At 42.5% G+C, this 22,042-nt stretch overlaps 1 protein-coding gene across 2 annotated transcripts in view; it reads left to right on the forward strand.

The window, feature by feature from the left end:
- dph1 (diphthamide biosynthesis 1) overlaps nucleotides 1-21,718 on the forward strand; it is a 71,007-nt gene extending 49,289 nt beyond the window's left edge. Inside the window, exons 7-12 of one of the 2 annotated variants that reach the window (XM_028574555.1) lie at nucleotides 213-281; nucleotides 972-1,128; nucleotides 5,981-6,081; nucleotides 17,207-17,285; nucleotides 20,011-20,145; nucleotides 20,900-21,081. In XM_028574555.1, coding sequence (XP_028430356.1) covers nucleotides 213-281; nucleotides 972-1,128; nucleotides 5,981-6,081; nucleotides 17,207-17,285; nucleotides 20,011-20,145; nucleotides 20,900-20,980 — 622 coding nt within the window. In that variant the 3' untranslated portion in view covers nucleotides 20,981-21,081. Of the gene's footprint in view, nucleotides 1-212; nucleotides 282-971; nucleotides 1,129-5,980; nucleotides 6,082-17,206; nucleotides 17,286-20,010; nucleotides 20,146-20,899 lie in introns of both variants that reach the window. The other variant, XM_028574554.1, reaches the window with a different exon arrangement.
- The last annotated feature ends 324 nt before the right edge of the window (nucleotides 21,719-22,042 follow it).

Genomic DNA, 22,042 nt, shown 5'->3' on the forward strand with positions numbered 1-22,042 from the left:
ACACTTTGGTCTTCTGTTGAAGACGCTGCAAAGACGAATGGATTGCAAAAGAGAGCGAGAGAGAAAGCTGGTTGAGATCTTAGGAGAATAGTAGTATTTCTTATGGTTGCCCATTGAATTTTATCATCTAGAGGGGGTTTCTTTGGCACAAATATGTTTTCTTCATGTCTTTGTTTCCCTCTAACATTGAATTACTTGGTGTTTTGCTGTAGTTATCTGGGAGATGGAAGATTTCACCTGGAGTCGATCATGATCGCAAACCCAGACATCCCTGCCTACAGGTATTGAGAAACAAAATGACACCATTCGTCGTCGAATATTTTAGTTTGTGTGTGAAAATATTGACATCGGTCATCGACAAAATGTTAATTGTAGTGACTTAGCATTACAGCTTTAATGTTATTCACACAGTGTAGGAGCAGCAAACGTTGGTAAACTAAGGAGAAAAGTAAGCCATTTAGCAAATATAATAATGTGATGACCTATTAATGTCCTCAGAAAATGTTTTCTTTGCATATAAAAGGTATTTTATAATGCTGTTCAGATTAAATAATCACTTGCCGTCATGATCACTCACCGTATTGCATTGCCATGATAACAGTTTGTGAGGCTGAAGTTCTGTTTTGATGAGCTCTTGTTTGTATGCAAAGTGGAATTGTGTCGTTATAGACATATGCACTGCTGCACAGATCACAGGTCTCTCTCATAAACAAGATTCTAATCTCAGGTGAACCCCTTGTACTGGAGGAAAGAGATTAGATGCTCAGAAATACCTTCATTTTTCCAAAAATACACTAACTCTTGTCATACTTGATGGCTTTTCATGATTGGATTTTTTCGTCTTTTCTTGCATGTCTGTCCTCAAGATAGATACTTGAACCATAGTTGTTAATGTGTATAATATGGTTTGTCTGTTTACTCCCATTCACATCGGTGTGTCTTTGCCTTTTTCTGTCTGTGTTTGTACAAAGATATGACCCCTACAGTAAGGTCTTCTCCAGGGAGTACTATGACCACGAAGCCATGCGTGCATTAAGGTTCCAGGCTATTGACAAGGCTCGATCCGCCCAAAGATGGGGCTTGATCATGGGCACTCTGGGCCGGCAGGGCAGCCCCAAAGTCATGGAGGTGAGAGTTTGCATCCTCATTTCAACAGTTTACATGTCCTAAGGCTACTTGTGCAATGGCTTGTAATATTTAGCAGTGTGAATTTCTCTGACAAGTGGTTTGATGACATGAAGTACTGATAGGACAAGTAGTCTTCACACTGGGAGCTTGTTATTTCACATTTAGAATGATGCAGTCAAACAGCCATACAGCGTCCTATCCTTGATCCGGCTGTTGGCTGCATTCTAGTGTAAGTGGGGATTTGAAGCGCTCATATTCTGCAAATTTCCAGGTTCAAAATTGTATTTAAAGGTTATATCACAATATGTTTACATGGTTTAATTTTCAAAAAAACACACATATTTTTGTTGTACTGCACATTGCTGCAGCTCTTCTTTTCACCCTGTGTGTTGAGCTCTCCCTTTTAGCTACAGAATGAGGCATCACACTTCTGTTCCGTTTTTGTTGGGAGGCGCACATGCGCAGTAGCTAGGTAAGGACTACTAGCCAGTCAGAAGCAGAGTATGAGGGCGTGCCACGCTAGCTGCTAGGCGAGCATTATAACGTGTGTTACAAAGTGACGCACGTTCGTCACAGAAGTGGCAGGCTGGACTACAACAGAGCTGTTTGGAGCAGCCCTTTGGGGTAGACTTTGGGCTTTTTCACTTTGTAAACCTATAACGTGAACAAAAAGGATATATAACACAGGAAAGGGAAAAAGCACAATATGAGCACTTTAAGTTATTTTATCTATTCGGCAATGTCAATGAAAATTAATAATAAATTAATATTCAAAAGTAAACAATACAATTTTTTTTTTTTTTTTGCAAATTTCCCAACACTTCAAAAATGTTAAATGTAAAAATCCTTTTAAACATATTCATGGATACTGTGTGTGTATTTGTGTGTGTGGGGGTGGTTTTGTGGGTGGGTGGGTTGGTGGGTGCTTGGGTTTGTGGGTGTACGGTAATGCTGGTCCATTAGTGTGTTGAGCAAGAAACTCAAAGTCTTTGCAGGTACGAGCTATTATGCATTAGCATGCACACAAGTCTGTCTGGGGGTAGTGATTGATTGACCTCTCTGGTCACTCCTAACCAACTGCTTCTCCTCCTGCTGCTCTCCTATCCACTGCCCGTTCTCATTTTTCTTTCTCCTTTGTTTTGTACGACATCTTTTATTTATTTTTTCTGTATACAGTGGGGGAAATAAGTATTTGACCCCTTGCTGATTTTGCAGGTTTGCCCACTTACAAAGAATGCAAAAATCTACAATTTTAATCATATGTACATTCTAACAGTGAAAGACAGAATCCCAAAGAAAATTCCAGAAAATCACATCATATGAATTTATTAAAATTGATAACCCTCTGATGAGGAAAAACAAGTATTTGACCCCCTGGACAAACAGCAAGTATTCTGGCTCCTACAAGCCAGTTAGTCTTTCTTTAAGACACAGCCCCAATCCAAACCAATTATCTACATCAAATACACCTGCCTCACCTTGTTACCTGTATAAAAGACACCTGTCAACACCCAAACAACCAGCATCCGACATCACCACCATGGGCAAGACCAAAGAGCTTTCTCACGGACATCAGGGACAAGATTGTTGATCTGCACAAGGCTGGGATGGGCTACAAGAGAATCGGAAAGCAACTTGGAGAGAAAAGATCAACTGTCGGTGCAGTTATCAGGAAATGGAAGAAGCACCACACCACCGCCAACCTCCCTCGGTCTGGGCCTCCACACAAGATCTTGCCTCGTGGGGTGTCCCTGATCATGCGAACGGTGAGGAATCATCCCAAAACCACAAGGGGGGAACTGATGAATCAACTGAAGGCAGCTGGGACCACAGCTACAAAAGAAACGGTTGGTAACACACTACGCCGTCATGGATTGAAATCCTGCAGCGCACGCAAAGGTCCCCCTGCTCAAGAAGAAACATGTACAGGCCCGCATGAAGTTCGGCATTCACCACCTGGACGACTCAGAAGAGGCCTGGAAGAAGGTGATGTGGTCAGATGAGACCAAAATAGAACTTTTTGGCCTCAACTCAACTCGTCGTGTTTGGAGGGCAAAGAACACCGAGTACAACCCAAAGAACACCATCCCCACCGTCAAGCATGGTGGTGGCAACACCATGCTTTGGGGGTGCTTTTCAGCCAAGGGGACGGGACAACTCCATCGTATTGAGGGGAGGAAGGACGGGCCATGTATCGTGGAATTCTGGACCGACATCTCCTTCCCTCAGTGAGAGAGCTGAAGATGGGTCGAGGATGGGTGTTTCAGCACGACAACGACCCTAAGCACACCGCCAAAGCAACAAAAGAGTGGCTGAAGAAGAAGACATCAAGGGTCTGGAGTGGCCTAGCCAGTCTCCAGACCTGAATCCGATTGAAAATCTTTGGAGGAGCTTAAAATACGAGTTGCCAGGCGACAACCTCGAACCTGAATGATTTGGAGGCTGTCTGCAGGGAGGAGGGCCAACATCCCTGCCGAAATGTGCACAAACCTTGTCACCAACTATAAAAACCGTTTGACATCTGTGCTGGCCAATAATGGCTTTTCTACAAAATATTAACATGCTGTTTGTCCAGGGGGTCAAATACTTGTTTTTCCTCATCAGATGGTTATCAATTTTAATAAATTCATATGATGTGATTTTCTGGAATTTTCTTTGGGATTCTGTCTTTCACTGTTAGAATGTACATATGATTAAAATTGTAGATTTTTGCATTCTTTGTAAGTGGGCAAACCTGCAAAATCAGCAAGGGGTCAAATACTTATTTCCCCCACTGTAGTTGTGTGTTTGAATTTGTTTATTAGCTTTGTCTTCTTCACATAATCATGTCTGTAATTAGTATAGATATCGCAGTGTGGTAGAGTGCATTGACCTTTATAGATGTAAAAAGTTTAAAACCACTCCACACCTAGGCTCCGTCATTCGGTATACACTCTTTAGGCTTATATTGGTGCTCTGCTCCTATTTGTAAATATCCAGACTTGAAAGATGAAGTTAGCATTGATTTAACAATGTCAACCAGAGAGCAAAAAGTCATATTTTAGGCTGGCAGGAGAGGATGGCTTAAAAAGGGGATTTAAATAAAAAGACGGACCAGCTCTTCCATAGTGATCTTTTGAGATTAAGGAGTACCGTGTAAGATAACCTCTCCAGTAGGGGGACAGAACTATCTCTGATAAGAGCACAGTTGTAGAAATCTCTCATGATACGCCCAAGGACAGTGGATGTCAGCAACTTTCATACCTTTATCTCACCAAAGGAACATTTATGGGATTTCTTCACTTGGTTTGGCTGCCTTCTGAATAACACCTCAGTACAAATGCCCAAAACTTCAAAGGCAGAGACCGCAAGGGAGAAGAGTTCCTAGAACTGGCTAAACTTTTTTATTTATTGATACTGTATGTTATATAGGCCTGGTGTCTGGGCTGATTGTAAAATGTTAGACAAAGCTGAGGGCTTTGGTGCGCTAAACCCTTGCTGGAAAAACATGATGGAGCTCACCTCTTATTTATGGCTGTGTTTTATTTGTTAAAATAGTGTAGTGATGTGATACACGATCAGGAGTCTGCAGAGGGTGCACCTGGCGCATATTTTTAGCGCCGCAAAGAGGGACATGCTGCATTGTGACTGGTGAAATGACAAGCATTACCTTGAGTGGCCGTGATCGCTACCGGCGCCTGGTGAAATTTATGGGTGATAAACTTCTTGATGAGCACAACTGTGTTGGAGCTTTTACCTGTAGAAAAAGAAGGTCACATCTATTTGACTGAGTCACAGATTTTCACTGACTGTTGTTGACAGTTTCTGAACCTCAGCTTTAGTGCGTCAAACACTGGACCAGACTTTTCACTTGCCAGGAAGGGTAATGGGACTTTTTTTTTTTTCCTGTTTACACATGTTTTAATGGATTTGATTAGGACTAGACATGGCGAGAGACATGGCGAGACGGTACCGATAATATCACAATACAGAAATTCTGCCATAATCAATATATCCCTAGACAATCCTATAATAATACATCACGATATGGGTCTAACTATGAACAAAAAATGCCAGTGCAAAGGTTAAGGGCAGGTTTTCTCTCTTTATTCACTGCAAGTTAAAAAACAGCACAATTCTGCAGCACAAGTTTTTCTATCTGTAAATTAAAATTACAGAACTATAGAGCAACTATTTGCTAATTGCTGCTGGAAGTGATGGTTGGGGAGTCTGAAGCAAAAGGGCTTGATCTGAACTCCTGCCCTCTCCTACAGTTTCCGCTCAGGGTAGAGACTGAAATAATGGGATTGTGGCTGCAAGTGCCCAAACTGAGTTTTCTTCACTGTGTGTTTGGGCACATAGTGACAGTTTGAGGAGATTGAACAATTGTAACGTGGTCTGACAAGAGCCAGTTGATGTGGTTTGGATATCTAATTCAGACGATTCTCTGTGGAGGAGTTCTGGCCAGAGCCAACTGGAAGTAGATCCAGAGGAAGCCCTAGAATATGCTGGAGGGATTACACGTCCCACATGTGAGAATGACATGGCTGATGAGACAAATCCGTCTGCTACCTTGCTTAACTTGCTTTCGGCACCCTTTAGACTTAACAAGCAGAAAATAGATGAATGGATATGTGAGGCTTCAGAGACTGAGAGCTGAAAATAGTCTTCGTGCTGAGATTATAACCAGTAGAAAAAAACTTCTGGACAACCCTAGTTTGCCTATTGGACTGTCTGTGTGGGTGTAAGTCTTGGGCTTTGGGATTGTAATTTATCATTTGATATTGTTGAGTTTCACAACCCTAGAGAGCATTTTGTGTGGATTGCAAACATTTCAATTGGTCCTTTTTATTGTATTTCTTTCTTTTCCTAGCATCTGGAGTCAAGGCTCCAGTCATTGGGCAAGTCCTTCACTCGAGTGCTCCTGTCCGAGATTTTCCCAGGCAAGCTGGATCTGATGCAAGATGTAGATGCGTGAGTATTAAGATGCACATATACATAAACAAACGCACACCCAAATTAGGACATGTGCTATTTATTTAATCAGAACTGCTTGGCCTTGGCAGATGGGATAAAATCAAAGGGCCATATTCTCCAAGCCTTACAGAAGCCAGTAATTTCGGTCTGTTCCCCCTGACGACACTTGGGATGCTTTTGAGCCATACCACAATGCATGAAACATTGAAGGCTAAGATTGTTCCTGAAAGTGAAAAGCTTTCTGTCTTATTTTTGGTACTGCAAAGACTTGTGTATATTAGCCTCTTATACAGTGTATTTGGTAATTTTTCCTTGTCATGTCACATGCCATTGCTTCCTGCAACCTTACAGTTGGATTACTTTCATTGCCTTCCACACATCACTAAAACACGTCTTCCTTTGGCTCGTTTTCGTCATGTGCAGATTCTTAATCACTGCTGTCTCTTTGTTATACAAAATTACTAATTTATATTTCACACCATGGACCCTGGCAGAGCTGTTATGATCAACAGCAAGTAGTCACATGAAAGTTGCAGTCGAAAACATTTGAAATGTATTCTGTACGCATCATTGCACACATAACTGGGGATTCAGCATAATTTGCAAGTGCTATAACAAGGAGCAGACAATTCTAGTTTTCTATAGTGGTAATTGCTTCATGAACTTTGTTTGAATGCTTCAAAAATTTGCATTCATGTCTTAGTGAGATTCCATAGTTTGGCCTTTTGTAGCGAAAACAAATATTCCAGCGTAACGCAAAATGTTCTCACCTTTGACAAACGGGGAATAGACAGAGGAATTTATACTTGAATAATCTATTAAAGTGATTTACTTTTTACTCTGTGCTTTTGTACAGACTATTATAAAAACTAGAAATATATATTAGCCTTCCCCTTGCTTTTTTTTACCTTTAGGCTCCAAATTTTGTTCATTTTAAACATCTACCATTAGTTTAAAAATATGTTGCATTCCTGAACCCAAGGACACCGTAAAGCCATCATACATAATCAACACTTACTCATTCCCTTACATACTATAAAAATGATTGCATTATTGATCTTCTTTTTGATCTTGTTAATAAAACATAATATTCTCTGCTACTTAACGCTGTTATCCACCGCTTGATGGTGTTTTAAGCCCCCAACGTCTCCTTCCAGGCAGTGCTGCAACTGTTGACTTCAAGGCACCTAACCTTAACCCTTACCATAACCATAACCATTTGGAAGGAGATGTTGGGGGCTTAAAAACACCGATAAACGTTATCCACCCCACTCATTACGGTCTTCAAACAAATAAACTCCTCAATTTTCTTTAATGAAATACAAAGTGCTCAGCAGGGCTCTCAAGTTTTGAACAGAGTTCAGAGTGAGATTTTGGCGGCAAGGGTTTGGGTGGGGACAGAGTCTGATCTGATAAATGTAGGCCTGTGTTCGATTGAAGAAACGATGCATATATTGAATAAGATAACGCCTCCTTTGCATATTTAAACACAACATTTCAGAAAACGTGTAATACAACAAAAAATTGCCTTAATGAAAGTAATTAAAGTAGGTTTCACCGTGATATCTCTTAGGTAAAATGTCAACCCTTAATTCTTGTGTTTACTAGAGATGTGCTCGTACATTTCTTGGAAATAAGTCATTCAGCATGAAAAAATCATCAAACATGACTAAAGAGATCTAAGTTGACTAAGACCAAAACCACTGATTAGTCGACTAATCCACTAAGAGGGAGCAGCCCTACATAAATTCGTACAAATAATTTTTATTTTTATTAATTGTGTGTGTGTGTGTGTGTGTGTGTGTGTGTGTGTGTGTGTGTGTGTGTGTGTGTGTGTGTGTGTGTGTGTGTGTGTGTGTGTGTGTGTGTGTGTGTGTATGTAATAATTAATACTATAAATTGTCTGGATAGAATATAATGAAATAGCCTAGGCCAAAGGTTTTTACAATGGAGCCCGGGAGGTTGTGCAGTAAAAATAAAAGGAAAGAAAAAACTAAAAATATTCCAAATTATTATGGGTACTGTTATAAAAGTATTATTGGTAGGCCTAAAATGGGTATCTTTATAAAAATATAAAACTGTCAGAGTAGCCCTGCAGCCGATTCAACATGTAGCTATAATAATAATAATAATAATAATAATAATAATAATAATAAAAGCTGTGACAGGACGTCATCACCCGCCAAGTCATGGCAACCAGATAAACAACAGGGCGAGTACACAGAGTACACTTGTCACTCAATCTCAGGCAAAGTCACAAACAGCGACGAAAGCCGCAACTTGAAATCCACACTCACTCAGCTTGTGCGTGGCAGGCACTAGCGGCGCCAGGATTTTGATTGTAGGTGGGCCTCCAGAAAACTGGACGGGCCAATTAAAATAAGCCAAATGTATTCAGATTCCCCCTTCATTCAGACAGCCAGACACTAATAACGTTAAGACACTACTTGCCTTGCTGGTGTGACGGTGTGGCTACGGGAGGACTTGATGGGGAGAGGGCGGCCGAGCAGGATGGTAAATCGTCACTTGTAACCGTGTTACTTAAAATGTCCTCCTCCTGCTCCTTGGAGTGTTTCTTGCTGAATTTAGATGAAAACAAGCAGTTTTGCTTTGCGTTTCATATTGGCTAGCTAACAGCTACACTCTGTGTCTGTCTCATTGAGCTTGCTTGAAAAGCTTGCGCACAAACATCATTCATTTCATTGGATCACTTGCTGGTGACGACGCAGCCTGTGGGCAGGCGAGTAGAAGCCGCTGATTGGCTGAGAAGCTTTCACTCAAAGCTTTCCTCAGGCTGCTTATTGGATGAACTGCTAGATGGGTCAAAATGTGCGGGCCCGAACCTAACATGACCAATAGTAGCGCCGCGGATGGTGGCAGGGCGTTCTGAACTCTATGGGGAACTCACTTGATTCCTCTACCGGTTCCACTGTTAAAAATAGCGGCGCAACTTGGTGGGCGTTATCCTGGTAATTTCTCTGCGTGAGAAATGCAAGGTGTGGCGTGTGAGCGTGTGAACGGGTTGAAATGCGTGTGTCTCACGCCCAATGCGTGAGACTTGAGAGCCCTGGTGCTCAGGCTTCAAGGTGCAGCGCCTCTCTAATTTATCTGAGGAGGAACCGAGGTGAAGATGGACAAAGGCTTAGTGACTAGACGCTAGCGCTGTCAATCTTCCTCTATAATTAGGGCCCGAGCGCCGACAGCGGCGAAGGCCCTATTGAAACTGAAGGAATTATTATTTTCCCGTCAAATGAATTGGCTTTTTGAGGGGCTTAATATATTCAAAAACTCACCAAATTTGGCGGACGCATCAAGTCTGGTGAAAATTTACGTATTTTAAGGGTTTCGGGAATAGGCGCACAAAAATGGCTCGCTAGCGCCCCCTAGAAAGTTTGTAAATTGAGCCCCTGCAGTGCGTTTAACAAAGACTCACAAAACTTGGTACACATATGTAACATGTCAAGATCTACAAAAAACTTCATTAGAGCCATACCCTAAACCCAACAGGAAGTCCGCCATTTTGAATTAAATGTTCGAAATTAGTGCAATTTTGGCACATGTCGTACTTTAACGAACTCCTCCTAGAGATTTCATCCGATCAACTTCAACCTCGGTCTGTACCATCTTAAGAAGTTAACGATGAAAAGTTGTTAAAAGAAAAACTTTTCGTCATAGGGCGTGGCCGTGGCAGGGCAGCCATTTTGTGCGTTTCGCCGCCGAAACAGGAAGTGGGTGTAACTCGAGTGTACATTGTCCAATTACCTCAAAACTTTTCAGGATTCATAAGAGTCCAACCCTGAGGACAAATAAAGGCCGATATTTACTTAAAGTCATAGCGCCCCCTAGTGGCAACAGGAAGTAGGCGTAAAAGTCAAGGTGCTATACTTTAACGAACTCCTCCTAGAGATTTCATCCGATGGACTTCAAACTTGATCTGTACCATCCCAACACCTTAAAGATGAAAAGTTATTAAAAGAAAAACTTTTCGTCAGACGGTGTGGGCGTGGTGGCCATTTTGAGTGTTTAGCGATGAACAAAGAAGTTGTTGTAACTTGAGTGTACGTTGTCGTATCTGCCCGAAATTTCTCACGATTGACAAGGGTCCAGGCCTGAGGACACCTACAGGCCAAAATTAACTTTTGGTCATTCATTGGTGATGGTTTGGCCCGCCCCCTATGTTTAAGCCACGCCCCTTTCACAGCTAATGAACCGTATCACGTAGAGTCTGGTGTGAGGTATCGTTGAACTCGGCGGGGAGTTCCGTTTTCATTGGTGACGGTTTGTGGCGTCTGAGTGCCGCGCAAATGCACGGTCGCAAGGAGCGGCGTCCGCCGGTAACCCCGACGCATACAGAGGGCCCGTCCATCGCTGCTCGCAGCTTTAATACCATTTGAATTTCATTTATTTTTTTAAATATTCAAATTGTATTCAAATATGTAATTCTCAAATACAGCCTGTTATTTATATGTACTACGCTATTGTCAATGCCACTATAAGCATGTGGTTGTTGTTACACGTTCTGTCCACTAGAGGGACTTCCAACATCAGCCTGGCCTTGAAGGGGACTTACGTCATGACGCATTGCATTTCCGACACACAACTTTGTTTTACATTCATTTTCCACCACGAACACACAGCAACAAACACAAATCTAGAGAGAACTCTGTAATGTAATATTATCTAACAAGTGTATTGAAGCGGCTCTGTTGTAAAGGCTAACGGTGCTCGGTTGGCGCAACAACATCATGTTAGAAAGAACAGCTGAAACGATTTGTCATAAGCTAAGTAACGTTAACAATAGTGTTAGCCAAGATGCTAACGGCTATGACAGCTAAGCCAAACGGTGCTGTCACTACTATTTTAGTGATTTAAAAGCAACTTGTTTCTTTCAGACTGTCACGTTATTAAGAATACAGCTGTCCGAAGGTAATACATCAGTCCCTCCAGGATTTCATGATGTCGCGATCGCAACAATTCACGCAAACCACGTCAACCAATCACCGTGAATTTGGTGTGACTCTTTTGGTGTGACACTTTTCCGCAAATTTGACCAATAACCGAAGTTTCCCGCAACTTCAACCAATCCCAGCAGTCCCACGTGCCAGACTTTGTATCAGTATGTGACTCTGAGAGCCACTGACCAAGCGGGAGTGAGAACGGGTTGACGTAATACACGTGCATCGCCAAATTAATTTCCTTGTTTCTGATATGAGGACGAGACGTGTGGGACTCGAACATCTCACTTTTACCAACAAAATGTACAGCGAAAGCCCGTCCTGCCAACCTGTATACATTTCAACATCAATGTGTAACGATATTTAACTCTAAAGTCACTGAAAGCTGCTGCTGTTTCAATCCTGTCGGCGCGCTGCAGTGGGCGGGGCTGCTGCTCAGTTCCCCCCGCGACTGACGCGTGCAACCACAGACAAACACACACACAGACAGACGGTGGATGCAGGAAAAACCGGAGGGGAGATGTACAGGATGACCTAAATTGAGGACAGCTACGCTCGTTAGTGCAATGATAAGTTAAAGTCCAATAAGTACTTTATCAAACCATATGAATGTGTGTGTGGCCAGGATAGGAAATTAACTAACAATGTAAAGATCAACATGCCACTGACACATATGTTCAGATTTGATTCATTCAATAAATTAATATTTTTTATCTTAAATCCACCAGCCCTTCATATTATACCAACATTTGCAGCATCCTGAGCCGTTTTAGAAAGGTAACTAGGAAAACTCAGCCCAGAGCAATTCTATTTTCCCCAAAACATGTTTGTATTTTATTTTTAAAGAACTATACAAAAAAACTTTCACTGTCTCTCGCATCTTCATTGCAACAAAAATACATTTTATCGCAATTTTGTTTTACAAAAGCTCCCGCAAAATCAGGCATTTTGGACAGCAACAAAAAAGGCCGCGAAATCCTGGAGGGACTGATAAATGAAGTCGAAGCTAACTCTGATAGCTAACATAAACTTTAGCTGTCTCCATGAGGCTCCCAGCTAAGCACCTATAATGTTATAGCTCTGTGATCCTAAGACCTCACAGTGCCTTGTGTTTCTCACTCCCGCTAACGTATTGTTCATCAGACGTGACATGACAGAAGCATTTGGTAGGCCAAGGTGAGAAGAGGGAGATTAGCTAATGTTAGTCAACATATTTATACAAAAATCACATTTGAATAGTAATTTCAGCATTCGAATAGTATTGATTTTTTTACTATTCGAATTATAGTCGACTTTCGGAATTCGTTGCAACAGCCCTAACACACACACACACACACTCCTCACACTCCCTCAGATTGGCCTCTCACTGTGGAGTAATGAGAAGTGTGATGTGTGAGGGAGGAGTGGGTGAGAGAAGGACAGAAGGTCTGAGAGAGATTGAGAGTGAGTTGGAGAGAGAGATAGAGAGATGCAGAGGTAATTGCGGAGGCTGTGTTTGAAAGCGAGTGATCATGCATTGTTTTTTGGCTCTCCTCTTCAGACTGACGTATGAGTCCTACTCCCAAATTATGTAAGTCAGGCACGATTCACCCGACCAAAACACCTTCAATATACACAATAGCTTTTCAACAAGGTCTGTTTCATTAGCATTTATCATATTGATGTCAAGAAAACAAAAGTGTTAAAATACCAAATTAAAGCCCATAATAAGTGTGTACTGTATATCAGATCGAGATATGCTATATACGATACTTGTATACCCAGTTGCCAGTTTAGTAGCTACACCTACCACCTAAAATGAGAAAGTTTGCTCTGGCCGGTGGGCGAGACTTGGTTTTGGTATTACTAATAATTACTAAACCATGACAGAATTTTCCTATGCTTGTATAAATGTGTTGTGTTACACAGTATCCAACAGCCTTTTTACAAATTATACAGCTTCCTGTTTCATTTTCAGCCTGAAAATACCATATACAAGCAAATGAAAATTCTGTACTGGGTTTTTACTTATTATCAATTTATTAAAAAGTATCGTATCATCGTACTGGCCCTGTATTTACTTGGTATTGGATCCAATTTTGCAGTATCGCACACCACTACTGCTTGCCTCTGCCGGGCCAGGCTGGTTGCTTTCTTGTTTGCCTGGCGCCGCTGAGAGTCACGTGACTGTACAACATCCAATCACAAGAGGAGGGAGGAGGAGCAAAGTGTGCCTGCTCGATAGCTTGAAAGCAGCAGCACTTACCAAGAAAGAGACAGCCAGGTCGCCTCTTTGATGAAACCGCAGCAGTGCACACTGGACAGAAACTGAAACTAAAGTATCGATCTCATTACACTGGTATTGATCAATATCGATACCTACGTTGGTATCGATATTATCTATATTTGGATCGATCCGCCCACCACTACTCCTCATTCGGGTGGCAGAAGCAGTAAGCGTTGCCGCGGTTTCGGACTCTCCGAACAAGGAGACGCCAGAGGCGGTGTGAGAGGAAACGTAAACATGGCAAACAAGCTGGTATTCATGCTATGCTAAAGGCTAACCCCAGCAGACCAGCCCTCCTGACTTTTTTCACAGCAAATGTCCATTTCCCTGGACAATAAACTGGACTACATTTTTACACAATTTGGTTCCTCTATGTACTGTATATAGATGGATGACAGTCAACTCTTTTATCTAATAGTTTATCCTGAAATTAGCTCTAGCCCTGAGCCTTTGGCTACAGTTAGCAGAACTTTCATCACAGGAAATTGCACGCAACAGCCAATAGGATTGGTAAAGTCTCCCATCACAGGCTGGAATTTCTTAAGCCTGAAAACAGAGCCAAGAAGAGATGCAGAAGTACAGTTTTCTCTCAGACCACTTGAACTACGATTGATTTTTGCCCAATGACACCATAAATGAATACCTACCACAGCTTTTATGAGTCTAAGTAAGAGATGAAAGTGAAAATTGAAGGTTCATTTTTGGAAGATATGACTTACTGACAACATTGTTATCATCATTAATGAGTCATTAAATTGAAAAGGGTTCATTCATATTCTGACTAAATATAGTTTGTGAGAACACAGGTATGAGGCTACAACAGACATTACACACCACCAGGTGTATGAAGCTGTGTTGAAGGAGGAATAGCAGGAAAGAGAGAGAGGGCGATTGAGAGACAGATGGTGGGGTGGTAGAGGACACATTAGTGCTCCGCACAAGCCGACACAGCACACTGTACAGAGCCCGCCCCCAGGCTTTCTCTGTCATTACACACTCACTCATATAAACAGAGAGACACCACTAGCATATGTTTTTAAGTGTGTAATTAGGCTGTGCCCAAGCAGGTTTTAAACTAGTGTACAGATTATGTAACACCATGCACTTATCTCAACAAGATGTCTTTATCTTTCTGTTTGAATTTTAATTTTTGACTGCTTTGAAATTAAATTGTTTGTTCTAATTTAATTAAGTTTGCCATTGAAGGTGAGTATTTTACACTTACCCACAGTGCTGGAAGGTTAATTGTTCTTGCTTTCAGCGGTTCATGACTAAGGATAATTGAAGCGAAGTCATGCAGGTGGAGGTCCGCAGCAGGTAATGCAGCAAGGCCAGGGCTGGAGCTCACATTGCATAGCATACTAAATTTCATGCAGCGTTACCTTTTTATATCGCAGCATAGTCTGCACTAGTCCTGCAAACTGCTCCTCTAAACGTTGCACGTGTCTTAGTGTTGAAGGCTTCTACTTTCTACTAAGGTAAACAGATTCTGAAGAGAGGGACTGAAGAGACGAGGTTTCGATCAAAGTCATATTTATTCATTCTTTATTTCAATTCATCTTTGTTTGGGAATCAGTTGTGAAACAAGCAAAAGCCCACATTTTTCCTTTTTCTTTGCACCTTTTTCTCTTTTTCTATCCTCTTGCTCTCTCTCTTTGTTTCACTGCACCCCATGATGTGGTATCTCTACTGAGCTGCCTAGATTGAAGGCTAGATAAGGACTGGAAATACAAGTTGGGCCCCATTCTGAGGGGCTATACCTGGCATTGCACTATGCAATTTAAGCAATTGCATTATATTTTCAGTCTCTGTGCTAATATTTAAAAAAAAAAAGTCCCTTCTGGGTCCATGTGCCAATCAGCTATCTGCTCCTTAGGAGGGATCCTCTCTGTCTTTCCTTTCATGCTTTCTGTCTTATTTTCCTCTCAGACCCTCCTCTATGCTATAGATAGATAGAGATTACTTTATTTATCCCGAAGAATATTAAGGAATGCTAGCTCCAAGGATTTAGTGGTGGCGTCTTGGTTTGCTTCATAAAGCGCCTTCCCTCTTTTAACCACTCCTAGTGTTCTTTTCAGCTCGTTCTACACATAAACACACTACATGGATACATACAGCCAAAGTGCACATAGAAGTCTACTCAGTAAGTGTAAACACACAAATGCGAACTGCCAGACTCTTCCACTATAATTATATTTCTTTTTCCTGTGTGTTTGGGCTGAGGCGGTTTTGATACATGTGCAGTGTTTGGCTACAGAAAGGGCTCCGGTTGGGGCGACCTCTAGCTCACTCAGTAAGAGCGTGCGCCCCATGTAGGCTGAGGCCTTTGCAGCGGCCCGGGTTTGAGTCCAACCTGTGGCGTGTCATCCCCCATCTCTCTCCCACCTTTCCTGTCTATCCACTGTCACTATCTTATGAAGGGAAAAAATGCCCCAAAAAATAATCCTAGAAAAAAAAAAGGGCTCCGGTTATGAATAGCAGCTGAAGAATTTAAAGGTCATTTTTTTTAGATTCCACAACGCCAGCAAACTTCGGTCTGAGGATTTGGTGCGTGGTGCAAATATCTCTGTATCAGCGGGCTCTAAAATTAGGAGGAGGACTAAGAATTCACACTTTTTTTTTTTTTTTAAGTTTTATTTGAAAATGAGAAAAATGTCATGTGTTTGCCCAAGGGGGTGGGGTGGAATATTTCTGTGACAGAAATCAGAGTGGCGCGAGAGTCAACGGTGCAATCAATTCTGCAGCTGAAGATTTGTGTGAAAGGGGATTTTGACGCAGTAGCGTACACACGAAAGTATTCAAGTGATTACTGCAAAACATTTTCTTTTTTCATCAGTGTTTTCCATCTATGCCGCTGTACTCGCCGATACTCCTATGCTTAGATCTCAAAACGTTGTATAGACATTCCTTTTGGACCCAGATCTAACATTATCTCCTGGGCTTTTTTATGCACTGCAACTCAACTCATATTTGTCAATATTTCAGATGAAGCTCCATCATTAGGATTAGGCACGTGAGGGTCCACTCCCTCAGTAGAGATGGAGCTGGGGATAGCATTGATCTGTGAAAGCTAACCCCCGTAGCCCTGGCTGCTTCTCTCCGTCTCCATTTTCCCATTGTTCATTTTTCCCTCCAGCTGTTTACATCCGCACCCTCCTCGTCCCTCTCTCATGCATTTTCCAGAGTAAACACTTTTCTCCCTGCCAATCTTCCTCCCCTCCTCTGCCTCTGTTCTCTCTTCTCTTCTTACTTGTGCCCTTTCAATCCCCCTCCCTCTGTTTTTGTCTTCATTGCTCTTTCTCCCTATCGCTGTGTATCTGTGTCCTTCTCTCTCTTTTTTTTTTCTCACCCCCCCCATCTCTCTCACCCCCCTATGTAGGCTACCTCCGTGGAGACCGTGGCTTTTTAATTCACACTCACCTAACCGCTTCCTCTTTTCTTTCACTGCATTTCTTCTCTTTTCACCTCAGTTCACTTCTTTCCCTGTTTTTCTGTTTATGCCCCCCTTCAACCAGTCTACCCCGTTCCACCGCCACACACCTGCCCCCCCCCCCGCTCTCTCTTCAGCCTCTCTCTTTAACTAACTGGCTGTGCTTTCAGACCGTGTAGCGTGGCAGTCTTTAGAGCTTTTGCAAAACAGGACAGATCTCTCCAACAGATGCTGGAGATCAGGTGGAGGGAGGCTCCCTGCACAACCCATTGCAATCACGTATCCACACACACACACACACACACACACAAACACACACACACACGCACACACGCAGTCGCAGATGTGCCCTGCCTATCTAATAGGATCCCGGTCTCTCGCCCTCTCTGACTGCTTCTGTTTTACACGCACATTTGAACTCGCCAATGGATGTACATTTGAGCACAAATTTGTACCTTCTCATTCCTACAGGTGGATCCAGATCGCTTGTCCGCGCCTCTCTATCGATTGGGGCACAGCCTTCTCTAAGCCGCTGCTGTCTCCATACGAGGTAAACACCGGGTTGTCTCTCGGCAAGATCACAAGCTGTCACTCGCTTATCAGAGGAGGCTCATGCATTGCACACACGCACACAGACCTTCCTGCCAGTACACAGACCCCCTGACGGCTGTCTTGCTGAAGCCTTCATCGAAGCAGAGAAGATAAGGGACCTACTAAAATGTTATATGTATGGGGAAGTGATTGTGAATTTGTATAGAACTCAAGCCCTCTGCTCATCAAGCCCTGCTTGTGTTGGAGTTGAGGACTGGTGCCTACTACTCTCCCCCCTTCTCTCTCTCCCTCTATCCCTGCCATGAAACACACACACACACACACACACACACACACAGACACAAAACGGCGTCAGCAGAAGAAGAGCCCCCCCTACTGGTCACAGGGCCACACAGCATTGCTCCTCCCCTGCAGCTGTTGTTTTTCTAAAGGGAGAGAAAAAGATCGGACAGCAACTCATAAAGATCCATTTTAAAGCACGCGTTTGTTTGTGTGCCGCTGCAGATGGTGTAGCCACTTTTTGTGATGGGTTTGGCAGTTACGTGCCATTATGTGACTTGGCTGGTTAGCATTTGATGCCAACTATTAATCCATTCAATGATTTTCCTCAAAGACATGCTGCTGATTCGAATCCCTGTGAAATGGCTGCGAGGGGGAATTGCTGTCTTGAATATTTGAGTGTGATTTCAAATGCTTGCGGTTTTGTCCCGCGGCCACACATCTTTGTGCACAGCTTGTGCCGCACAAGCATTGCTAAGAATAATGAATGATAGCATTCACCTTGGAAGAAAAAGTGATGATTGCTTTGTTTTTGACTGAGGTCTATAACGGTGCATGTGAAGTCTGAGATTCACCCCGCTGTAACGGGGAAATCTGTTTTCTTTAGCCCTTTTTGTTAGAGCTCACTTTGCTCTTCCCGCTAGTTATTAGGGAACACTCTCTGTGCATTTAAATAATTTGCAGCTGCACTCGTGTCTATATGTGCACTTGTGTGCAGTTGTGATAAGTCTTAATTCATCCCCATCTCGTACCTGTGAGGGCTATACGTCTCACTGCACTGTGCTTTTCACTGTGGCATTCACAATGAAGATGAAGAGGAACGAGATGGGAGGGTGGAATGAGCGAGGGGGGGGTGCAGCAGCATTTATTTTCAGTGCTTCTCATGTTATATTTATAGTCAATAAGACACACTTGGCTCTTCTGTCAGAGCAGGGATTAGCAAGAGAAGCTAGCTTCCACAGAGAGAGGCAGTTGGTGTGAGAGGGGATAGGAGGAGAGCAGTGGGTAAAAGGAGGAGGAGGAGGCAGGTGAAATAAGGGCAGGGGAGAAAGAAAATGAAGAAAAAGGGTGTTTGAGGCAAGGCAAACCATAAGACAATCTATCCCAGTATACGGTTTGTTTGTTTGTTTGTTTGTTTGTTTAGGAGGAAACACGAGGGGATTCAGTTGAGCCACATATTGTATTTTTAACAGCTGGATATGGAAGTGAGAAAGTTGTTATTATTTTGTCATACCTGATACAAATAAATCATATTTATGCTATATTTGACCTTTTATACAAGCATCTATACATAGATAGAATAAATAGAAAATAATACGACCATTAGCTGAATATTTGGAGCAAGGGAAATAATATATCTAGCTCTACTGCAGTTGCTTTTATCCTTTATTGTTTCTTGTTCATATGAAGGTATTAAAAAAAAAAAAAAAATGTTTAAGGGGAGGGTTGTGTTTCTATTTAAAGGAGCAGCCAGTATGTAAGAGAGCACTACCTTGTCAGTGTTGGTACACACCAAACTAACAACATAAACTACAGTAGCTACACGCTGTGAAACAGTGATGAATTATGTCCCACTAGATTAGAGATTGCATCACTTTAAAGCTGCACTTTTCACATTTTCTTTGAACTAGGGTCTCTAACGCATCAAATGACTTGTTTTCTCATTATACATCCATACATCATGGAAATTATCCCACACTGTATGAAGCTAAAGTTAGGTCTTGGGCCAGCTACACACGGCCTGCGTGGCGTGAGCGTGGCGTTTCTGTTGCGTGTCAGATGCGTGGAGTTTTGTACGTTTTTACACACCAGAAACGTGTCTGACGCGGCGCTGCTGCAGCTAGCCTTGTCTGGACACATGTATGTTTCCCATTGATAAAATGAAATACCATGTTAAACAGAAATATATATACTGATTTGATTACAGCAAAGACAACGTCGGCAGTATTGATGGCAAAATAGGCTACAAAATATTTTGTTCTGTATTGACAGGGTGTAACCGGCCTTGGAGTCTGAAATAGTTATAAATAATGAATAAATGAACAATCAGATGATATGTTCTTTCATTCAGCACGCTTGTTTATTCATCTGTTCATTCATTCAGCTGCTCCTTCCTTCATTCAGAATCAATACTCACAGGCACTTGTCTTCCATATGGAGCCGTCTGCAGTTATGTCACTGTACTGTCATGCCTGTGCTGTTGCTCTCCTCTCTAACAGCTGTTGTGCCATGCACTGCAGCTGCATAGGGATAACATGACAACTCTGCCTGTTATCCAAGCTTAATGTTATGACACCTGTCCTGTCTGCTGCGACTTCTCATCACTGTGCGGTTTCCTGCAGCTGCTTTGCCCAAATATGGTAATGCACTTTTGAGATTGTCGAGCTTCTTGTCCTTTTTTTTTGTTTACATTATTTGGGATTACCCGTCTCACTATCTCTCAGGCAGCTGTGGCTCTACAGGAGGTCGGCTGGAAGGAAGTCTACCCCATGGATTTCTACTCCAATCAGAGCCTGGGGCCGTGGGCGCCCAACCACCCTGACAACCAACCAGCGCGGCCCGCGCGCAGGCAGACTCAGGTGAGCAGGGCTGGGAGATAAAAGGAGGAATGACCGAGGAAATAGAGGGGAAGAATAGCTGGTAAAGAGAGAAACCGCACTGTGTTCAGCATGTTTTTATCAAAATGTCAGCATGCTGACACCCAGTGGCACAATGACTGTATTGTATCTGGACATCTCTCTTAAAGGCGTGGACTTGTGACCTTGTCCTTGATGTGCATCATACATTTTCTCATTTAATAATAAAAAAAAAAAGTAATGAACGCTGTTTGAATGAATGCTTCATTTTGAACTTGTAAAAAATAATAATAATAATACAATAAAAGCTAAAAGAACAAAAACACAATATATAACAACATTACATTAACATGTCCGAAATATATAATAATAATAATCATCATGAATGGCTTCATATTTATATTATATCCTTATCTTAACACGGTCTTTACAATTTGCTACATATGTATAAATGCACACACCACAAAAAAGAAAACCTACACATTGACATATGTATATATTCACCATAGAAAATAAATAATGTAACTAAATCATCTGTGAGGACACCTGGTCAAAACACTCCTTTCTCCCTTTACCTTGTGAAAGCCATATTTTTGTACTGCTTTTTAAACTTAACAAAACAAAAAGATTTGCAGTTAATTGCTGCAGTGAGAATACACCTTGCAGTAGCCATATTGCCCCATATTACCACTAATCTGTCTGAGGTAGGTCCTGTCACTATCCCAAGTGTTAATGCTGTCCCACTGCCTGCCTGCAGAAACCAGGCTCGGAGCCAGCCCTACCTACCGATCAGTGTGAGCAGAACCGGTGCGCCCCCTGTGGCTGTCAAGGGAAATGACCCATCACGCCCAGCTCTGTGTTTGACTCGTCTCGTGCCTGCCAGTGCTTCTGCCTCTGCTGACGGCTGGAGGGAGGTCAGACCAGAAGAAGAGAATGGGTATTTGTCCGGACGGTCTATAACAAGCAGAGGTATACCCACAGGAGCCCTCAGCTGCTCCTCATACGGATTACCAACCATAAAATAATCCCTCCTTTTAAAGCGCAGCACGTCAAACCAGAATTCATTGGTCTCATTCTCTCTTTCTGCGCGTGTTCTGAGCTCAAAATACAAGCGACTGAGAGTATAGCTTGTGCGTTTAAGGTCATACATGTTCATGTCAGTCACATTCCCATGAAGGAGCTGCTCTCTGCCGCGCTAAGAAAGAAGTTGATCCTGCACAGGGGGAAAGCGCGGGCCTTTCCATAATGCACACATGGCTTTTGCGATTGTTGGAGAGAACGTGCACAATGGCCTTGTGTACGTTAAATGGAATTAAAGCGTTAATGTGTGTGTGGATTAAGTCAAATGCAAACCCCTTGTCCTTGCAAAGGACCCTATGTTGTCGGACACTTCAGATGAGTTTCCCTTCATGCTAAGTTTCAAAGGCGTAGACTTATAGTATGAAGCACTTTATTTGATCTACAAGAGTATGCTACAAAAATGTGTATTCTTAAAATGTGATGCACCACGACACAACCTTGTTTCTCCGTCTTGTTTTTCTGGTCAAACTCTGAAACAATAAATCAGGGAATGGAACCTTGCTTGTTGTGAGTGTTTTTGATAAGCGCAGTGCCATGCTGAAGCCCTCAGCCTTACACCCAGTACAAGTTTCCACAGTAGATCCATGCAGTGCTAGTCACGACTGCTCTCCATCCTCATTATTTATTAATGGAGGAGTCTGTCAATAAATGAAAATAAAAAATAAAAAAATCCTCTGTTGCTGTTTAGCTGTCACAGCAGAAACTGATTGACAGCAGCACACCGTGGCTCCAGCTGACCCCGAGAACGTGGTGATCTTCCCCAGATTGCAGCACATTGTCTCAAGTGGGTATCCTCTGTGAGTTTTGTCATTTGCCTACA

Source organism: Perca flavescens, chromosome 3 (assembly GCF_004354835.1).
Source record: "Perca flavescens isolate YP-PL-M2 chromosome 3, PFLA_1.0, whole genome shotgun sequence".
NCBI lineage: Eukaryota > Metazoa > Chordata > Actinopteri > Perciformes > Percidae > Perca > Perca flavescens.